This window comes from Epinephelus fuscoguttatus, linkage group LG8, assembly GCF_011397635.1.
Source record: "Epinephelus fuscoguttatus linkage group LG8, E.fuscoguttatus.final_Chr_v1".
Lineage (NCBI taxonomy): Eukaryota > Metazoa > Chordata > Actinopteri > Perciformes > Serranidae > Epinephelus > Epinephelus fuscoguttatus.
The window spans coordinates 33575108-33594874 of NC_064759.1; the positions used below are offsets into that span (position 1 = coordinate 33575108).

The 19767-nt window shown below is 43.2% G+C and overlaps 2 protein-coding genes across 5 annotated transcripts in view; both read right to left on the reverse strand.

Moving 5' to 3' along the window:
• Positions 1–11913, reverse strand: part of rspo2 (R-spondin 2) — a 76705-nt gene extending 64792 nt beyond the window's left edge. The window contains exons 1-3 of one of the 4 annotated variants that reach the window (XM_049584151.1): positions 11662–11913; positions 9831–9896; positions 8066–8381 (exon numbers count right to left, since the gene is read on the reverse strand). In XM_049584151.1, the coding sequence (XP_049440108.1) occupies positions 8066–8165 (100 nt within the window). In that variant the 5' untranslated portion in view covers positions 8166–8381; positions 9831–9896; positions 11662–11913. Of the gene's footprint in view, positions 1–8065; positions 8382–8625; positions 9500–9830; positions 10184–11661 lie in introns of those variants that run through there. The other 3 variants (XM_049584149.1, XM_049584150.1, XM_049584148.1) reach the window with 3 other exon arrangements.
• Positions 11914–13831: 1918 nt separating this feature from the next.
• Positions 13832–19767, reverse strand: part of eif3ea (eukaryotic translation initiation factor 3, subunit E, a) — a 33834-nt gene continuing 27898 nt past the window's right edge. The window contains exons 11-13 of the mRNA XM_049584014.1: positions 15726–15828; positions 15101–15235; positions 13832–14002 (exon numbers count right to left, since the gene is read on the reverse strand). Of these exons, the coding sequence (XP_049439971.1) occupies positions 13967–14002; positions 15101–15235; positions 15726–15828 (274 nt within the window). The 3' untranslated portion in view covers positions 13832–13966. The remainder of the gene's footprint in view (positions 14003–15100; positions 15236–15725; positions 15829–19767) is intronic.

The following is a 19767-nucleotide window of genomic DNA, read 5'->3' on the forward strand; positions in this document are numbered from 1 at the left end:
CAAGTCTTCATTTAGTCTAAGGGTGCCCAATTACCATCATTAACCCCAACCTCAGCCAAAGCCATAACAAAACCATAACAGAGGCTGCCTGCAGTCCTTGGCTCGGATACATCAAGGGTGGGGCTAAAATATCCTGTCACATATTTGCACGTCTCTTTAAAGTGTGCTGGGTTTATCTTACACACTACTTGATCATATTGGCAGAAAATAGTGAGAATTACTTGTTTAATCAAGCATTTGAAGTACTGAAGCAATTCAATGATACAGCAACTCCATGGATGGACACGTCAGACAGCCTGTATGCAACACTGGGGGCAGCTGCACCTTTACCTTTACCTCTCCATGTCCATACTTGGGCCGCCAAATTACAGGCGAGCACAGCAGAGAGACTCTTTATTGCATCTGACCAGCTCACTTCCTCTCCATACCAAAGGCATTGCATGCTGAGCTTTATTTTGATGTGGCGTGTAAGCATAATTAGAGGTCCCATAAAAGCAGGGAGAGGGGGGAAAAAAGGAGTCTTGTCCATCTGTCGAGTGTTAGAGGGTGGGCAAGGGGATAGCGATCAGAGCCCCATGCCTCGCTGCTGTAAAAGCGGCAGCCATTCGAACAGGCATTGATGCAAACAGCCTTTAGCGCCAAACTACAGTCAGTGTGTGTGTTTGTTTCTGCACTCGTCGGTGTATTTTCTCAAGGGGCCTCCTTGAGTTTCAGATTTCCAGGCCTTGCAGATCGATGCAAAGTAGGTACTGGTCGGCACGCACACAGAGGAACACACTGACATGGCAAACAAGAGCAGATACAGAGTGTGGCCTTTTATAGAAACACTAGACTTTAAGCATCCTTGCAAGGGCTCCTAGATTCCTGAATTTGTACAGCTCCTCTACACATTTAGGACAGGTGAGAAATAAAATTCATGGCCTGTCAAATAGACTCAGTTACCAACTTGAATAAAAACAAAGGGGATTAAAGGGACAGTTCACGCCAAAATCAAAAACACATATTTTCCCTCTCACCTGTAGCGCTATTTATCAATCTAGATTGTTTTGGTCTGAGTTGCTGAGTCTTGGAGATATGGGCCAGGCAGATATCTGCTTTCTCCAATATGATGGAACTAGATGACACTTGGCTTGTTGTGCTCAAGGTGACAAAAAATTTATTTGAAGAACTCATCTGCAATGTCTCTGTCCAGAAAACATGACCCAGTTACTCAAGATAATCGTCAGACTTTGTTGTGAGCAGTTTCATGAACAACAACTACAACTACCAACAGTATGACTGTGTAACAGGAAGCATGCATCTACTGATAGCTCACCTAGCACCACGGAGCTAGCTAACGTTGCAGCTCAGCCGAGGAGGACGCCACATCTTTCCACATCTGTCTCTTGTCCATGAATAAATGCATACTTCCTTCTGGACAATGTTGACGGGTGTAATTCGGTAGAACTTTTTTTGGCGCTTTAAGCACCACAAACCAAGTGCCATCTGGTTCCATTATATTGGAAAGAAGAACAGTCATGAACTCACACCAGAACAATCTGGATTGATAAATAGCACTGCAGGTAAAAGGAAAATGTATTTTTGATATTGTGGTGAACAGTCCTTTTTAAGGAAATACATTGACTTTCTTGAGAAGATCATAACCACTCTCACATACGTCTTTATGTTAAATATGAAGCAATCACCAGCAGCTGATTAGCTAAGCTCAGCATAACAACTGGAAACAGGGAAACAGCTAGCCTTGCTTCGCCCTACTAACACCTCTCTAATTCATAATTGCACATGAATGCTTTCCCCAGTTTTACACGGAGTTATGTGTGAGAATATTTCTTAGCTGGGACCAGCAGCTTCTTGAAGTCTGCACTGGTTGCCTGGCAACTGCTCCTACCAAGAAATAGTAAAACGACAGGTGGTTAAACTACGCTAGGCTATATTTTTGCGTTAAACTAACAAGCTGTAATGGTTACTTTGTGAGCTTGCAGTGCAAGTCGGTAGATTTTAACTTCAGACAGAGCCAGGCTAGCTGTGTCCTACTTTCACTTTCTGTGCTAAGCATAACTAGTCAGCTGCAGGCTCCAGCTCCAGCCACAACGTCTGGGGCTGAAAAATGAAGTCAACATGGAAGTGCCAAAAACTGCAGTTCTTTGAATGGCCACTTGAGGCTGGCTCCAGAAGCAAGACAATCCCCACAGACACCCATGTTAAAATGTCCAGCTTGACAGCAGAAATGGGGCTCAGAGGCAGAGCGGGTCATCCTCCAATCAGGAGATTAGCGATTTGATCTCCAGCTCCCTAGATGGAGGCTCCTCCAGTATGTATGTCAAAGTATATTTAAGCAAGATACTGAACCCTAAATTTCTCCCGATAGCTGTTCCATTGGTGTGTGAGTGTGTTAAAAACTGAGTAGCAGGTGGCACCTTGTATGGTAGCCTTGGCCACCAGTGTGTGAATCTGACTTGTAGCTTTGAGTGGCCAAAGGACTAGAAATTGAATTCCATCCCACCCATTTAAATAAACATGTCTACAGCCGGGTACAAAAAGCGGTTTTGGGCCAAAATGCCGAACTCAAGACTTAAAAACAGGAGTCCACAAACCAGTGGGTGGGGTCAAGGTAGCTACGTCCATTATTTTTACAGTGTATCCTCCTAGCCAAGACTTAGTAAAGCAACAAATGTTTACACTACACTTTATTCTAGCATAAGCTAGAAGCTATAATATTTAATTTGTGAGCTGTTTCCCCTGCTTTCAGTCTTAATGTTAAGCTAAGTTAACCAGCTGCAGGCTCCAGTTATGTATTTACCACACAGACATGAGAGAGGTGTTGCTCTTCTCATCTCAACTCGTGGCAAAAAGTGAATAAGTGTACTTTTCAAAATGTCCGAGTTTGATTTAGTTCCTTTATTTTGTAAAGAGCGAAGGGGAAATTGGTCATTTTTAACAATTCCCATGCTCAAATTCACTGGGGAAAAAACACAATGGATGCCTATTGTACCCACATCATTACCTCTAAACAGCTCTTCACTGAATTCTTTTAGAGGTGTGTATTAGTAATGTGAGAGGTAAGTAGTCTGGAAGTGCATTTCAGTGTAAGCCTGAGGGGCTCCATCTCCGGCTCTGGGCAGCTCTCCTACCTGTGAAGAACTTGTATGAGTCATTTTTTCAAAAAATGCTCCTTTTGTGTTGTTGTTTTATGTGTGGCACTCAGAAATGATTCCCACATTAGAATTTTTACGGCCCAATAAACTTGAGAGAATCGGACCAAATTGGCTGGTCATATTTAGTAGCTTTATAAGGAAACGTATTAAGGTGTAATTGCTTCAGGGGAGTGCGCAATTGAGGGAACGGGCATAGGTGAGGGTTACAAAATCGCCCTCGCACTCTGGAGGGACACTGCGGTTTTTGTCTGCTGCTCGGGAGTTTCCAATCACCATGAGGAAATATGGAGTGTATTATGAGATTTTATATAATGCGTTCATTTTATTTCACATTTCCGAAAAAGTGAAGTTTTACAGTGTGGTAAAATGTAGCCTGAAATAAAACCATCTGTTTGGCATTTAGTTTTGCCAGCACATGGGATCCTCTGATGACAGTGATTGAGGGTGGAAGAGAAGATCCCCCCGTGTATTCCCCCAGAAAAAGAAAGGAAAAGGAGGGACCAAATCTGCTCACAATGAATGTGTCTTCACTGTGATGTGATAGATGGAAGTGCAAAGAAGTGTTACAAAACAAGCTTTCTCATCCATGTGAAATACTGAACCATGGAGCAACACCCAAGGAGTTGATAGATGAGTATGAATCTGATCTCTCACTTCCTTGCCTTGTTCAATCCACAAACCTGCTACTTAAAAACGTGGGATAAAGGATCATTTAGCCAATTAAATTCATTAGGTTAATTGAGTTCTTCAGACACAGGAAAGACAGGAGAATAGTTTTTTTTTTTTTTCTGAGGGGAAAACAAAGAAAACGTGAAACAGATCATCCCCGCTTTGTCACGTGGTACCCAAAAGAATCTCTCCCTGTGTCTCTCTCTCCAGTAGAAAGTTCATGCCACTGCATGTTTTTTCCTCTGCTGGGGTTTTTCAGCAGTGTAGCATGGCATGAGCGCACTGAGGAGCCTTTCACCGGCTTCATCCGATACCGCTGTGACTCGGAGCAGGAGCTGCGCTACAGGCCAGGATCGACATGCATGGGTTAGTAGGTCAAACAAGGAGCTAGTCTTTCGACAGAGTTCGGAGGCTGGGTCAGACTAATGTGATTTATCAATACAGCACATAAGTGAATCATTGTCCTTAATGGCCATGATAATCCCCGAGACAGACCGTGAACGTGATTGGTGGAGGAGTTGGGGGTGGGTGAGGGTGGCTGTTCTGGACTTGATGTCTTCATTAGAGCATCGGGAACATGCACCTGCAGGGTGTCCGTGTATCTCCCTGTGCTCTTTTTCTCACAGACACACACACCTTTTGAGCACATACACACTCAGATTTACACTTATGGAAGCTTGGCTGATGGGGCCTGGGAGAGAAAAGACAGAGCTCTGTTCCTTGACGCCGGAGCTCAGGCTCAGGTCAAGACTCGGCTCGCTGTAATCCCTCTCAGGTGATGCTGTTCACATTCAGCCGTTTCCAGCTGATCTGCTTAAATATGCCTTCCTCATCCCCTGAAAAGCCCCCACCTCTTCTCAACCGGCGCAACCTCCTCCATCCTGTCAAACCTCAGATCACTTTTCAGAATTTCCTTCGAGTGATGAGTAAAATAAACAAACTCCTTCTGTTTAATGGAATAAATAAAAGGCTCACATCACCTGGATTAGAGTGGCATCATGTGAGAAAGCCTTGTTAACAGACGTGCCATCTGCGGGGCTTTTTTTCCACCTTTTCCAAGAGTGGCAAGGCTGGTTTAAAAGCAGCCTCTTGGAGCGTTCCCTCTCCTCCCCGTTAGGCACTTAATCAATGTATTATATTGCGCCGAAGTACCGGGTTCCAACATTAACACTTACACCCACAAACCTGGGACTTTGTGTGAGCTTTCAGCACACTGAGGCCTGATTTCCAGAGCTTAGAAAGAGAGGCCACTTCGTTTGAGTTACTTATCTGCACTCAGAGATGCTATAATTCTATAACCCATACAGCCAGAAACTGCATTTGACTACAAATGTACAAAATCGTCCAGTCTTTTTTTTCTATATTATCAACAAACCACAAAGTCAACTCACAAGTGTGAAAGAGTATCAAGTTCCCACACTCTTTTTATGGGATTCATTGTTGAAAGAATAGTCAGCCACAAATCATTATTATTTTCTGTGAGCTTTGGCGTCAAAAAGCCGCCACACACACCCTTGTTGCTGACTGTCATGAGCGGTACAAAATGTCATGCATCTCTGACCTCACTCCTCCCGCCCTGCTAGGCTGCATTAGTTTCATCCAATCACTTTTGTCCTTCAAAACATCTGGGAACGCTGTTAGAGTAACAGATTACACAGTCGAATATGATCTGAGACATGCTGCGGCCTGCTGGGAATTCAGATGTCTGGGCAAGACGTGGAAGGGTTAATAGTATCACATGGCAACTTTTCACCACTCTTGGGCGCTATTACCTATTCATTACCTGTTTAAATGTCTAAGGGCCCCGCTGTGTGTCTCTGTTCCTTCAGGCAGCATTGGTACTCAAGCCTGATTTTATGTAGTCAGCAGGTGGCATCATTAGCCAGAGAATAAAAATGAAAAGTAATACCCTTGTGTCTAGCTATGATATCATAGGAGGGCTCATTGGCATCGTTTCCTTGCTTCTAGTGGGGCAGGATAGGGGGTAAGGAGGTGTAAATTTAATATGTTTTGTCATCTGTTTTACATGAGGAAAAAAATGTATATGCACAATTGCCGCAGCCAAATGGGAGGTTGGGTCATGCCATGCAGCGAGTGAGTAAGACAAGATCAGCCCAGAAACCACACAAAGATCCCAATCTTGCCTCTACTCATACATTTTAGCGGGTTCGAGTCATACGCAATGACTGTTTTCTCCTTGACATCCCCTAATTATAATGGCATCTCCATCCTTTTTTTACACCTCACTTGCTCATGTGGCTACATGTGCACAGTGTATCAATGGCAAAACTTTCTCTTATGCATGTAAAAAAACAACAACAAAAAAAGTGAAATTATGCAGGATGTGTTTTGTTAGCCATAAAACAGTTACACCTGGGCGAGCCGAGTGTGGCCCAAATTGAGTTTCTAACGTGTCTGGGTCTCAACACTCCTGAACGGTTTGGATAGCTCCCTTTGCATGCCAGACAGGCTGTGTATAAAGCTGTCACAGGAACCTTGAGGGCTAGAAAAATATTCAAGCATTTCTGGGCCTATTGGACAATGATCTCTTACACATGCTTCTTTCAATATAACCGTGATAAATAAAGGAAGGAAGCAAATACCGAACACTTGGCCGGCTGCCAACACTTGCTAGAATGGCACTTTTGGCCCAAAGTGCTGTCCCCCCCTCAAATACACACACACACACACTTCAACGATACTGTAAGGGCAAAACCAGTATTTGCATGGGATTAGTTTGACAAGTGTAACTTCCGCTCTGAGAGCTGGGATAACATTGTGTAGCTTATAGTGTTCAGCCTAAAGCTGTTCTTGAGGTCAAATGTGTAAGTTAACCTCTTGATCTCATCCACATTGGTTAGCCCACCCTCCACCACTCCCCTCTCTCCCTTTCTCTCTCACACAGACACCACACAGATAAACTACAGACAAATATAAAGACTGGCTTTGCTGCTTGACCGTCCAAAATGCCCTCCAGGTTTAAGTAGCTCCAGAAAAACATTGATCATACTATAAAAATTACATTCTAGTGGATATATACTATCTCAGATCACACAGTCCTCAGAGAAAGAAACACACAGAGGAGCTGAGAAACGTGTGTGTGCCAGTACCCCGCAGTGATTGCCTGATTATTTGCAGATGGGCAGTGGAGGGCTTGCAGAGTGTGGAGGTTCCCCCTGGCACGCAGCGCATATGATTAAATCTGTGATTGCCTTACAATTTACAAGACCCCCTCTCTCCTGACTTTAGTCTTTCTACTGTACTGCCGTACTGTGCCGACGCTGCCCAAAAGTCGGCGACATGCTCCCCGTGCGTAATTCTCCTCCTCCTCTTATGGTCACCCCTGAGGGTCTTGGCGATGTGTTATGTCACAGGTCTGAGGAGGGCTCGGCGGGGGCCACTTTACTAATCCCACTGTCTCCTCATTCATTCAGAGTATAGAGTAGTATTTACAAAGGGGCTGATCCCCTCCTCGACTCCCGCGCCTCCGCTGAGCGATTGTTATGCGGGTTTCCTACCAACTGTTCAAAGTGGTTATGAGATCAATTAAAACCAGCTTAGGGGGCTGGAGTGGAGATGTGCAATTCATAAGTCAAGGGAAGGGGATTCCGTATCTATTCATTAAATAACTCCCAACAATACGACCCCCATAAGCCGCCAGCTCCCTATAGACCGACCCGCACCAGCAGCTTTTTAGCAGTTTCACATGTAAATAACATATGGAGCTCTTTGTTGGAGGCACAACATCGGGAAGTAGCGTTAATAGTCCGTCTGACAGCCAGGTGTTAAACAAAATTAGCCAGTCCAACCGCGGTTTCATATTAATTTTGGACAGCCACACGCGTGGCCAATTTTGCGCACATTTTACGCATTAGCTACCGGCTCTGAAATCGTTACATAATGTGAAAAATCTTATTTTAACAGGGTAATAAATTTCATCAGATGCATGACTTGAATCTTTCAGTTTGAATTTCTGGAATGTTTCTGAATTACGTCTGTTTTAAATCGGGAACCCTCACCTGTGCACTTTTGAAGCCAAGCACAGATAGTCATCAATATTTCATGTCATAGGCTACTGTTCGGACTTTCCGCCTCCTCTGTGCGCACACGCGGACATTCAACAAAACATGAGCAACCCTGTTTAGGACTGTTGCCGTTGCCTCCCGTGACCTACCCAAACTCTTTCGCCATCTGTTAAAGTCACCCCCTGGATGCTGCTCCAGGCTACAACCCCGTCTTACCTCTTTTGTTTCTCCTCCAGCGGTGCGACGGCGCCTGACAGTTGCTGTACTCCATACAGTTCAATACGATCAGGGCAAAGGAGAAGAGTCGAAACTGCATCTGGACGGCGATCTGTTGTTCGGACTCCAGTAAAAAGGTGCCAGCGGGGCTCGGGATGAATTCTCTGACTTTGTAATGTCCTCCTCCAGTTTCTTTAGTCGATCCTCAAATGTGTCAAACATCAGACGGGATGCGACATGTTATCACGCCGCCGATTGGGATCATTTTATGAAGCGCGCTGATCCTCCAGTCACTAAAAGTGTCCGCTTTGGTGCGCTGCGGGGAGAATGACAAAAGGAGGTTACTGTGATAACAGTGTAATGAAATCAACACCTTCCTAAACAATGATGCGTGGGGTGATAAGAGGGGGATTAAAAAATGAACTGATCTTCTGTGTGTTAATGTGTTGGAACAATCACAGATGCAATGCGTGCTGCTCAAACGCCCCTTCCAAAAAAATAAGCGCAGCCGTGCGTAATAGTCGCCAAGACGCTCCGTGAAATATGGTGTCGGTGTATACCTTGCATCAAATGAAGTGTTATTCCGCTCCGGTCCACTTTTAGGTTCCCTCTGAGTGCAAGTGCGGCTCGGGAACATGCAGCATCCCTCTTTGTGTGAGAAACTTGTGTCTCCAGAAGAGAACAGAGGTCCGAGGAGGAGGAAAAAAGGTGGTCGCGGTGAAAAGGGGGGGATTTCCTTTCTTCTCCTCTCTTGTGAACAGCGTTGGATTCCGTTTACCTGCGTTTCCTCACTCGCGCTCGTCCGGTCCGCGTCCTGTAGCGCAGCGCAAACAAAACTCACATGTGTTGCTTTCTTTAAAACGGAAAACGAGAGCCGGCGAGTGAGTGTGCGTTTTGCGCGCTGGCTGCTGAGGTTGAGCGGTGGCTGACTCCAGACTGGTCCTGATGCTTGCTGCCTTTTTCCTCATATAGCGCCGTGCCGCTGTCACGTGTGGAGATTTCTAGTTTTGTGTTTCCTTCTTATTTAAGATGTTGAAGATGACATTTAGTGTAGTCTCCCCCCACCTCAGCCTCCCCCCTCCGCGCGCACTCACCCACACTGGCCGGTGCGAGGTCGCCTCTGGGTCCTAGTGAGCGCAAAAAGCTGGAAAGGAAACATCCCTCAGGAAAAAAAAGTTCGTGTAGTTTATTTTAGGGGATATGGGATTGCAGCTTGTCTGCGGCGGGCAGGACTAACTTTATTGCTATTTCAAAATCCAGAATATCGCTTTAAAATTCAGCAGGGATCCCACTTTCTTACACGATTTTACTGCTTTTATATGAATGTCTTCCTATAAGTTTCAAATCAAAGTGTCTCAGCTGAAGATTTCAAATGAACAGAGTAATTGCGACACAGACAATCTAACCATCTCGGTTCAGCTTTCTTCCGCTGACGATAGCCCTATTGAATAATTAGAGGTTCGCCCCCCAAAAAAGCAATTATCTACATAATGTGCGTAATGATGTGGGTCCGCAAGTCAACCATCTCGTCACGCCTCTTTTATTGCGCACCCAGGACCACGCTGCCTCCCCATCCCCACCCCCTCCTCTCAAATTAATGATAATCGTCGGGGAGGCTGTAATTGTGGGACATGAATAAATCATTCAATAAATTCAGGGTTTTCCAGACTCGGGCCTCTTACACTGACCCACGCGACCTCATCAGCTGAGACATGTGAGATGGTCAGTGGAGACAAAGATTGTCCTTCAGTCAGAAGCAACTTACCTTGTGGAGGGGGGAGACATGAGAGGGCTGGCAAGCATCCACGACACGGTGACATTCAAACGCTGGCTGCTCGTCAGTTACAAATCAGAGATGAGACAGTGGGGACTGTGGAAGTTAGTGACAGAGGCTCCTGGGAAAGGAGTCAAACTGTAGTCATGTGTACATGTGAGCAACTAAATAAGGCATTTCTGTGATTTTATCACCTTCCTCAACAACTGCTCTCCATCCTGATTGCAATACAAGTTGTGAATGCTCTACCCCCTTCAGCCACTAGGTGTGGCACTTAATCTTTTATTTCAGGAAATTATTTACATGGGAGAGTTATATTGTCCATGGCAGACAGTCTGCATCAGTACAACTAGCGTGGAACCAACAAAAAACCTTTTATTAGACAAGAAAATATAATGATAATGTGTATTGATAAAAAATTATAACACATTTTCAGTGAAAAAAAATACGATAAAAAATATATTTTTCACCTTAAGTGTGGTGCCCTCACTGACCTCCAATCTTAATATTCAAAAACTTAATTTCCATGCTGGTTTCACACTTTAAACACCACAGAAAGTGGTGAAAAATATATATTTCTACCTTCAGGCAGTTAAACATACACTCACTTATACACACACACAAGTGTAAGTTTCCATTTCGTCACTGGAGCTGATTGAAAAAAGTATGTGTGGGGGAAAACCTCTAACAATATGTAAAGAAAAAAAAAAGAGAGGAGGAATCGTGGTGGTTTCCTTGCCAAAACCTATAGTGACCTTTGTCCTGACTTTGTTTATTTATTTATCCAGAGAGCAGTGACAGACATTGTGGTCAGGAGGGCTGTTAGCCGCAGGCAGTGCCTTTGGTTTGGATTCCGCTCTAAAACAACATCTGAGAGTGCACGGTTAAGGTGAATGTGATAATTTAGGCCTCCGGCACTTTTATTTTCATGATGTGTCATGGAGAAGGGGGCCGGTAAACCAATCACTTTATTCTCCCCATCCCTCCTCTCCTTTCCCTCTCCTCCCTCCCTCCTACTCAGTTGCAGTGCACATAAGTGGAGGTGACGTCAGCATTTGGATGGTCTGGCTCCGAGCCCTCAGTGCCATAACAGCAATGAGGGGAGCTGCTGTACACCCTGTCCATCACACATCCAGACTGCGATGGTCTTAAGCGTGGGCTGGTGTCACAGTTTACAAGGTAAAAGAAAAAAGAAAAAGGAAAAAAAAAAGTTCCAGGCCACAGTGGTCATGTGGAAGTCGCAAAAATGTCAAGCAGGGGATGAGAATGAGGCAAAGTGGGAAAGTTCAAGTTATACTTAGCACCCTTCTGTGTCTGTGGCTTCCAAAGTGTCCAGAAATAATCTAACATGACATTCACAAACAAAGCAGTAACGGTACAGCCCACATGTACAAATACAACTTTAGTGTCACCAGAAGTCTGGTTGACGAAAGTATCTCACCTCAAGGTCCATTTAGAGGCTGCTCTGGAGCTTGAATTGAAAAAATATATGGAAATATAAATATCTGCAGTTCCAAGACAACATCTGTTGTTGAAGATTAGGTGATGTAGTCAAAAGCTCTGGGAAAGCTGGAAAAACTGACCTTCAGGTGAGACTGTGAACTGCTGGTGAAGAACCATCTATGAACCCCAAACGTCTGATAATCAAAACAACATATTAAAGTCCATCCACAATTTTTCTTTGGAATATGCCACTCTCAACCCCTGTAGGCTTGAGAAAAGGCTTTAAAAAGTTTGTAGTTTTTGCTCTGTTACAGAACACAGAGGCTGTAAGTCAGCTTGAAAACAGCAACCTAAAAAAATATATATATCAATTACTCACCTCTGTTATGTTGAATTTGAGAAGAAAACTTTGTTTCCCTCACATGCATCCACAGTGAACGAAGAATCCAAAAACGGAGAATATACTTGATGAACTGAAGTAAGGAGGGCTGCGTTTAACAACAGCAAAACTAGATTAAAAAATGTACAAACTCTCAAACAACTCAGTGCAGTATAATCCAAGTCTCATTATACAGTCATATGCTCAGTACTTCCCAAACATACATACATTTTCGCTAAAACCTTGCTATTTAAAACACTTCGGCACAAACAGTGTCACACAGGGATGAGAAGCATGCCTGGGCATGTGCTTGCCTTTGAACTTTGTGCAGCGTTCAATACCACTTGCATAGGCACACTACTTTTATGCATGATGAAAGAGTTTGTAAACGAATGTTTTGCTGTTGTTGAACGTCATCCCCCCTATTCACTCCAATTTATCAAAAATTTTTGGTTTTTGGATTCTTCATTCACATGAAGGCATGTGAGAAATCCAGTTTTCTTCACAAATTCAACGTCACATGGGGTAAGTAACTGATATATTAAAGAAAGAAATGATTTGTGGGTGAAATATTCCTTTGAAATTCACTGACGGTTACGAGATTATGGATTAAGACATAATGTCTTAATTCATATTTGCATATTATGCTCCCTGATTTACTTTATCAGCTCCTGCTGTAAGCCGCGGGGTTGAACACAAAGATTTCTGCCAAAGTTATAACAGTTTTGGTTATTTCATCAGAGATTTCGGTTTTTAAGTTTTTGTGGTTTGAAGTGGGCGGGGCTTTGTATGAAAAATGTGATGTCACAAACCCTGGTGTACCAATAATAATTCAGAAATATTTTTTAACTAAATTGTTGTAGGATTCTGATTAAACCAAGCAAGAGAAAAATAGTTTTTGACTGTTTAACTATTAATAAGATAATGAATCAATGCATTTAACTTGACTTTTGTCTGAACTTAGACTCTGACTGTTTATTTACTATAGTTATGAGTAGTGTTAGAGACAAACGTAAGATCCAAGACCAAATTTTCAGGGGCTTTATGTCAATATGCTGGTAAGATTTAATATTTTAAAAACTGATAATTAGCATGTTATTCCTAAAAACACATTCAGTGAGCTCCACCGTTCAGACATGTCGCAGTTCCCACCTTGGAGCACAGCGGTTGGCAGCCAGCTCTGACTTATTATAGGTGAAAACAGAAGAAATGGAAACAAAAACAGAGCAGCGCTGAATGACTGGAGCGTCATGCTCTCTGTCCATGGATACAGACGAGGTGCATAAACCACCTGCATGTGAAACAGTACTGACTGACATACAGCAGCGCAGCTTCATTACCTCTTAAAAGATGTTTATGGCCACTGTTTTGTACATTTTCTTTGGTTACGATGTAATGATTCATCTTGTGGTCAGTTGCTTCAGTTTAAAGGCTCAAAACTCTTCAGGCCATTCTCAAAAGTTAACAGAGAAAATACATGCAACTCCTATGATTAACCTTTTTCTTCTTGTCTAAACAAAACAATGCTGCATTTCTGTTAGAGTCTGAAATATTACTAATGTGCACATACAGGTGCACTTTCCAGACTTGATTTAGCCTAACAAAGCAGGTGTATTTCCACATAAACTCCTTGTTTAATAGTTAAATTATAGGTAAGAAGAATCAAATTAAGAGACATGGGAAGGAATGAAAGCCTGTTTGTGATAAAGAAGGAGGGACAGAGAGTCAGAGGACTGAGTTATGAGAAGGTCAAAAGCAGAGAAGAGTGGGGGTGGGGTTGGGACATTAAAAAGATTGTGTCCGTCTGGCTAATGGTTCTTTATGGCTCTCTCATGTCCTCAGATGGGCAGAATGACTGGCAGAGAGTGTGACCACTGCTAACTGTACATCACCTCTGTTTGCCCCCTCCAGCTGACGTCCCACTCAGTGAGACCGCCTGCCACGGTGAAGCGGACCACTGAAACACCATAAAACCAACAGACTAAACAGCCATTCATCATTACTGCGCACACATGAGCCTGCATCACACGCAGCAGTCTTAACTGTCCCACTCAGTGACTCAATGCGCACATTAAAACTTCATCAAGTATTACCGATACAAAAAAGCCTGACCACTCAAACCTCAACCGCCGTTTGTAATGTCCAGAAATAAGGCAATCATGGGTGAAAATGGTTTTGTTGGTCACTTTTTATTGAATTGGTGATGACTTGAACCAAGTGCAAAACAGCACTGGGCTCCTTGAGATACAAGTGTGGAAAAAAGATGTAACACAATGAGTTGGATGGATCCATCTTCCACGTGTGGCTAAAATGCAGATTCCTGACCTGCCCAGTTTGGTGTCTGGAAGAAAACCGTGAAGAAAACATTAAATTAGACCATTTGTAGATCACTGAGACCGATCAAAACATAATTTTGTTGTTGATTGTGGGAAATGTAAAAAAGTAACATACATGTGCAAGCAGTTAAGTGCTGACGTTTTTGCTGTGCGAGCTGACAGGGACCCTAAGCAGCCGTCCCAGATGGTAGGCAGTAAATGTTCTCTATATGTAAGTGATTTGTAGCCTTGAGGACAGCAGGATGTAATGCTGCTCTGTGAGTTGTTTGCAGCCTCTTTTGTCTAATTACAAAAACTCCTTAATGAGGGGGGCCTTTGCTTTTTTTACAGGACAGGATTATGGCAGCACTCCTGCTGCAGATATTCAAACAATAGGGAGGAGGGTAATTGAGCACATCAAAAGATAGCCACTCGAGAGCTGCACAGTTAAAAAGTGAACATTTAACATGTCTGTTGTAACTCTGTGGCCTTGGTGCTGTCAGGTGTTGGGCCCATCAATCTCATCTGACAGACGTGCACGTCTTCAGGGAGCGGGGAGTTTTGTTGCAGCAACAGCTCCAGTTCAGAGTATGTGCGTGACATTCTGTTTCGGGCTTGAACAGTCTACATACCACTAAAACACACAAGGTCAACATCAAAAACACACTTAAATGGGATGACTGGACCCTGAGCCAGACATCTGCAACAGGTCCTAAGTGCAGGGAACTCAAGGCTTTAAGTAATGTTCACCAAAAGCTAGTGTGAGGGTCCACCTTATTTACGTTGCTGAGCTGAGTCACAGAGCTCAGGCATCGTTTTATGGTTGTTTGGAATCTACCTTGTCATTAGGCCTTTGAAGAGCAATGGAGGGATGAAAGCGTTAGCTCTGTTAAACTTGCTCTTACTGGCTTATTTCGTGTAAAGAGAGCTTTTGTTGATGGTTGTTCATCAACATTCTTTAGCCTTGTTCTTTCGAGCTGATCATTTGAGGCACTTTGAACTGCCCTGAGTTCGTGTTGACCTTCTAGCAATCTGATCAGTTCAGAGAGGGATGTTTGCCTTAAGCGACAAGCTCGGAATGGTGGCTTGTGAGCATTTTTGTATGTACAGTGCGTGTTAGTCACCTCAGTCTTGGTGCTCTGGGCCTGCTTTTTCTCAATGTTCATGGCCAACATTTGGCTGCGGAACGACAGACTCTTGGTCTTCTCAATCACCTGCTGGTAAGGTGATACGGCGTTGTTCCCCATGACCACATGGCCCTAGACATACGGACAAAAAAGGTCAACAGATTCACAATAACAACCAATAAGCCAATCACATTTGGTCTTGCAGACACACCATCCTGCAAACACCAACCAGAAGCGGCTTAGCACCTATTCACATCTACTGTAAGTACATCTAGATAATTCTATGTCATTCTGGAGGACTGGGCTATGATTTGCTGATTACAGAGAACTGTTGTGATGTGTATGCCAAAACATGCAGGTTCAACATGAAGCCTCACAAACGGGACCAAACAAGGATGAGATATTGTGGTTACAATGTCCTTACAGTCTACCCTTCAATTACAAAAATCAGGACATAAATAATGCCTCTATATCTCTCTGAGGTCACACAGGAGGAGCACCTAAAAAGGCTATATGACTGTCACTACCACCCCCAGTTTGTAAAGGGCTGTTTAAAAAGCTTTGAGTAATTAGTTAAGTGCTATGCAAACTGACTGAGGAAGAAGAAGACAGAGGGTCTCACCAGTTTGGAGTCAATCTTTGCATCCAGCCTGGCATTACGGATAAGATTGACGATCCATCTCTCAGCATCTTCAGGCGTCATGTTCAGTTTGTCTGCCAGCATGCTGTTGAGGAAACAGAGACACATGAGGCTCAAACTTGGGTATAAGACAACAGAAAGGGTAGGAAGGTTTGTCTCAGTGCAGGGCAAATTGTTCCAAAAATAAAGAGGATACTCAAGGATGCAGACCCTGACTGACTCAGTCTGTACAACTGCTAGCCTGGGACTACTATTAGGGTGTAAGGACCTCATATCATTTACAAATTATCCCCACATTATCTTTTAAAGGGATAATAAAATTCACCAAAATCACTTGTGCTTTAGATTAGTGACCCACCAATTTAGTAAATCCAAACCTTAAGTTTGCACTGAGCATGTATTAAAATCTTACTTCACATATTCCACAATATGGTCTTGCTTTTTAAGCCATGCTAGCAAATTTTTAAGCCAGCTGGATGTCAGTTATTTTACGTCTACCAGATGGACTAATGCAACAATTTTGTGCAGGCACACATGGTTCACAGATAATATCTCCTAATGACTTTGGTGACTCCTCATTTTTTTCCTCTAGTGCCATCATCAAATTCAAAATTTCCATTATCATAAGGCTTTGGTTTATGACTAAAGACCTGCAAAATGAATCAGCCTCTGCTGTACTTTGTGTTTTGTGCTTCTTGGGAAATGTTAGCAGCATGCTAATACACTTGACTAAGATGGTAAACGTCATAAGGATTACTTCTCTAAACACCAGCATGTTGGCACTGTGACTGTGAGCATTTTAGCACGCTGACATTAGCATAGTAGCATTTAGCTCAAAGCACTGCAGCACAAGCATGTTCTTGTTCAAGTGACACATGGCTAAAAAATGCCACTTCATGATATACATAAAATAAACCTGAAATTAGTCCTGTTAGCATCACTTGAGTACCCCTGTCTTTACTAAAAAGCCTAAATGGGCTAATCTGCAAAGGAATTTTTAAAATCCCAAACAGTCCTCTGTAATTACAACCATCCTTAAGATTATGGTGCATTCCATTTGCAATGGGAAGTTGAAATTTCTAGGTTTCCAGTTGGAATTTTCAACTGGATTGTCCGCTGCAGTTGGATTTCCAATTCAGAGAGTCAGAAGAATGTCACCAACCCCAACCTCAAAATCCAAGATGGCTGCTCTGTGCATCAACAGTAGTTGAAGCTGTACTAATATGCTTTTATTAGAACTTCTGTCTTATCTGTGTCCTCTTAAAACATGTGTACACACAGTCCTGTCCAACTTCTATCTGTGGACATGTTGCTACGATGTTTGCATGCACGATACACAGTCACACGCATTGTTATCAACTGGTATTGCTAACGATGGCTAACCTGGCTAAACTGGTATCTCTATAAACACCTTGGTTTTTCCGACTTGGACTGGAACACACCAACTCAGATGCCATTCCCAGCTCCAACCTCCAACTTTTGAGGATAATGGAATGCAGCATTAGTCCTTTGCACACAGTGACTTCAATTAAACTGGGCTGCTGTCTGAAAATGTTAATACATATATGAAATATGTAATTGCACCAAATAACTCTCAGTCGACTAAACACTACATTATGATGGATGATGCACATTAGGTGCCAAGTGACTGTCATTATTTTCATTTGACAGCGCTAATACACGGCCAACATATTGCGTTCAGGCAAAAGGTGTACAACATGAAACACCCCCCAAAAAACACTTCTAATGGTCCTCTACTAATGGAGGCTTGATTTACAGACTTGTTTGAATAACTCAATTAGAAGTGCTGGGACTACCCCATGTTGTGAGCCTCTGTGGTTACTTATCCTTTTATATGTTTTTCTTGTACCTCTGTCCGGGAGACACTCTCTTCCCACCTGGCTGGTAAAGCTTGTCATGACAAACTGGTCAAACAGTGACTGTCCCTCCAAATGAAAGCCAGGTTGGAGAGCGGCCTGCTCTTTGATACAGCTAGACATGGATGTGTCACAGCAGAGGGAGGGGAGGTATGAGGGTGGCTGGCATTCTTTGATCCAAAGCTTTCCCCAGTGCAGCTGGCTTCCCTTGTGGCTTTCAAAATAACTAGACCTCCCCTCGATACCCCAATCTAGACCCCCTTCCCCCTGTGTTTCCTGCCCCCTTCCTCCTGTCTGACCCCCACCACCCTCCACGCCTACCACATTTCATATAAGGGCCCCAATAAATATCCTCAACCCCTGTGTGCACTGCCCACAATTACTGCAGTAACCCTACCTCTCATCTCAAAAGCAAGACACCGACCCCTCCCACCCCTAAAAAACCTTACACACACATACACACGCATACCTAATGGAATACTGTGGGTACAAATTTGTCATTGTGTACAGCCTCTGTATGTGTGTCTGTTTGTACAAAATAATAGGAGTTATAGGGCCTATATAAAAACCATTTACTCTACTAATTATCACTTCCTGGTCCATTCATCACATTTTGTGAAACTCCCTCAGTGAGTAAGCTAGAATCTGCCCAAACCACACCACTTCTCACGCCATGGCTCGGCAAACACAGAACCCACCACCAGAATTACCAATTCTAACTGTCGCTGTCGCTGAGTCGGACTTATTTAAGACATTCTTTTGGTGGAAAGTAATCTTTGGGATTTGTGATAATGTCTGTCTTACCTCAAGGATAAAAAAAAGGGAAAAAAAAAAAAAAAAAGACTACCGCTTTCTAACCCATGAATGTTGGTCAAATGGTGGCAAAACCACATGAAGAAGGGAAGTGAAATGATGTCAGTGTCTGGATGGGGCATTAAAAGTGTAAACAACAAATAAAAGCATTACCTCAGCATAATGAGCAAAGTACGGTTTGGTCTCCAAGTGACAGCGCACATCTCTCAACACTTTCACCACAGTAGTGTGATGGAGGAGGTGGATAATGAGATAGAAAAGCACCAGTTGTGAGTTGATTCAGAGTATCTCAGCAGCCCAGTGGAGGGAGAAAGGATACAGAGAGACTGATCAACCTGTCGCTCACACCAACAAACTACTAACATGGCTCTGCAGGATGGCTGATTACACCTCAGGTCATTAAAACCTGGAGAAAATGATGCTTGACAATGAAATTGCTGCTATGGATCATTATTGGGAACCTGACAAGTTTGGAAAAGTGTCAGCTGTCTAATGACGCAAGTTTAGGTTGTGATGGATAACACATGTCGGCAATTACAGAGAGACGCTGCGGATATCAAGGATTTTGGTCTGCAGGCCTAAATGTTACTAATGTAGAGTAAATGGCACACTGACCAGTAGTTGTAGCTCATTTTGATAGCTCAATCAATGAAAGATTTTGATTTGAGTTAGTATTATTTGGATAATGCGATATGCGATAATGTCATGTAATGCAGTATGATGCAATCAAATCCAACTCAAACTACTGAATCAAATATCACTATCAAGCTGTCAGACACAGTCAACAAATAATGGCTATTATAAGCCTCACGAACAGGATCCGAAATTAACACCTGCCAAATGCAGGTAGATTTTCTATTTGACGAGTAAATATCAGAAGGCTACCACACTGGTGGGTAAATGTTTTTACCAAAAATCATCATTTAATAAAAAACTATGTTGAGAGTGTCCTGCATTTTGGTGTCATTTACAGGCATGCTGCTCCTCAGCTCTCACACACAAACACACACTACGATGTGTTTTTACATGCGTCTAAACAGTGCCACAAACTGACAAATTCAGCTATCTGACATGTAATGCGTAACCCCAAGCCTTACTAAAATGTAAACAGGTGAATTATACAAAAGATAAACCCCATCCAGCTGTCATGAAGAGAGAAATTAGCTTAAGAGACCAAAAGTGTTTTTTCATACCAGGCTGTAAACATGTTTAATTCTGCTGTAAAGTTGGGGTCTATGAGGACTGACTAGCAAATGGAGCCAGCCTCGAGTGGCCATTCAAAGAACTGCAGTTTTTGGCACTTCTGTCTTGGCTTCATTTTTCAGCCCCAGAGG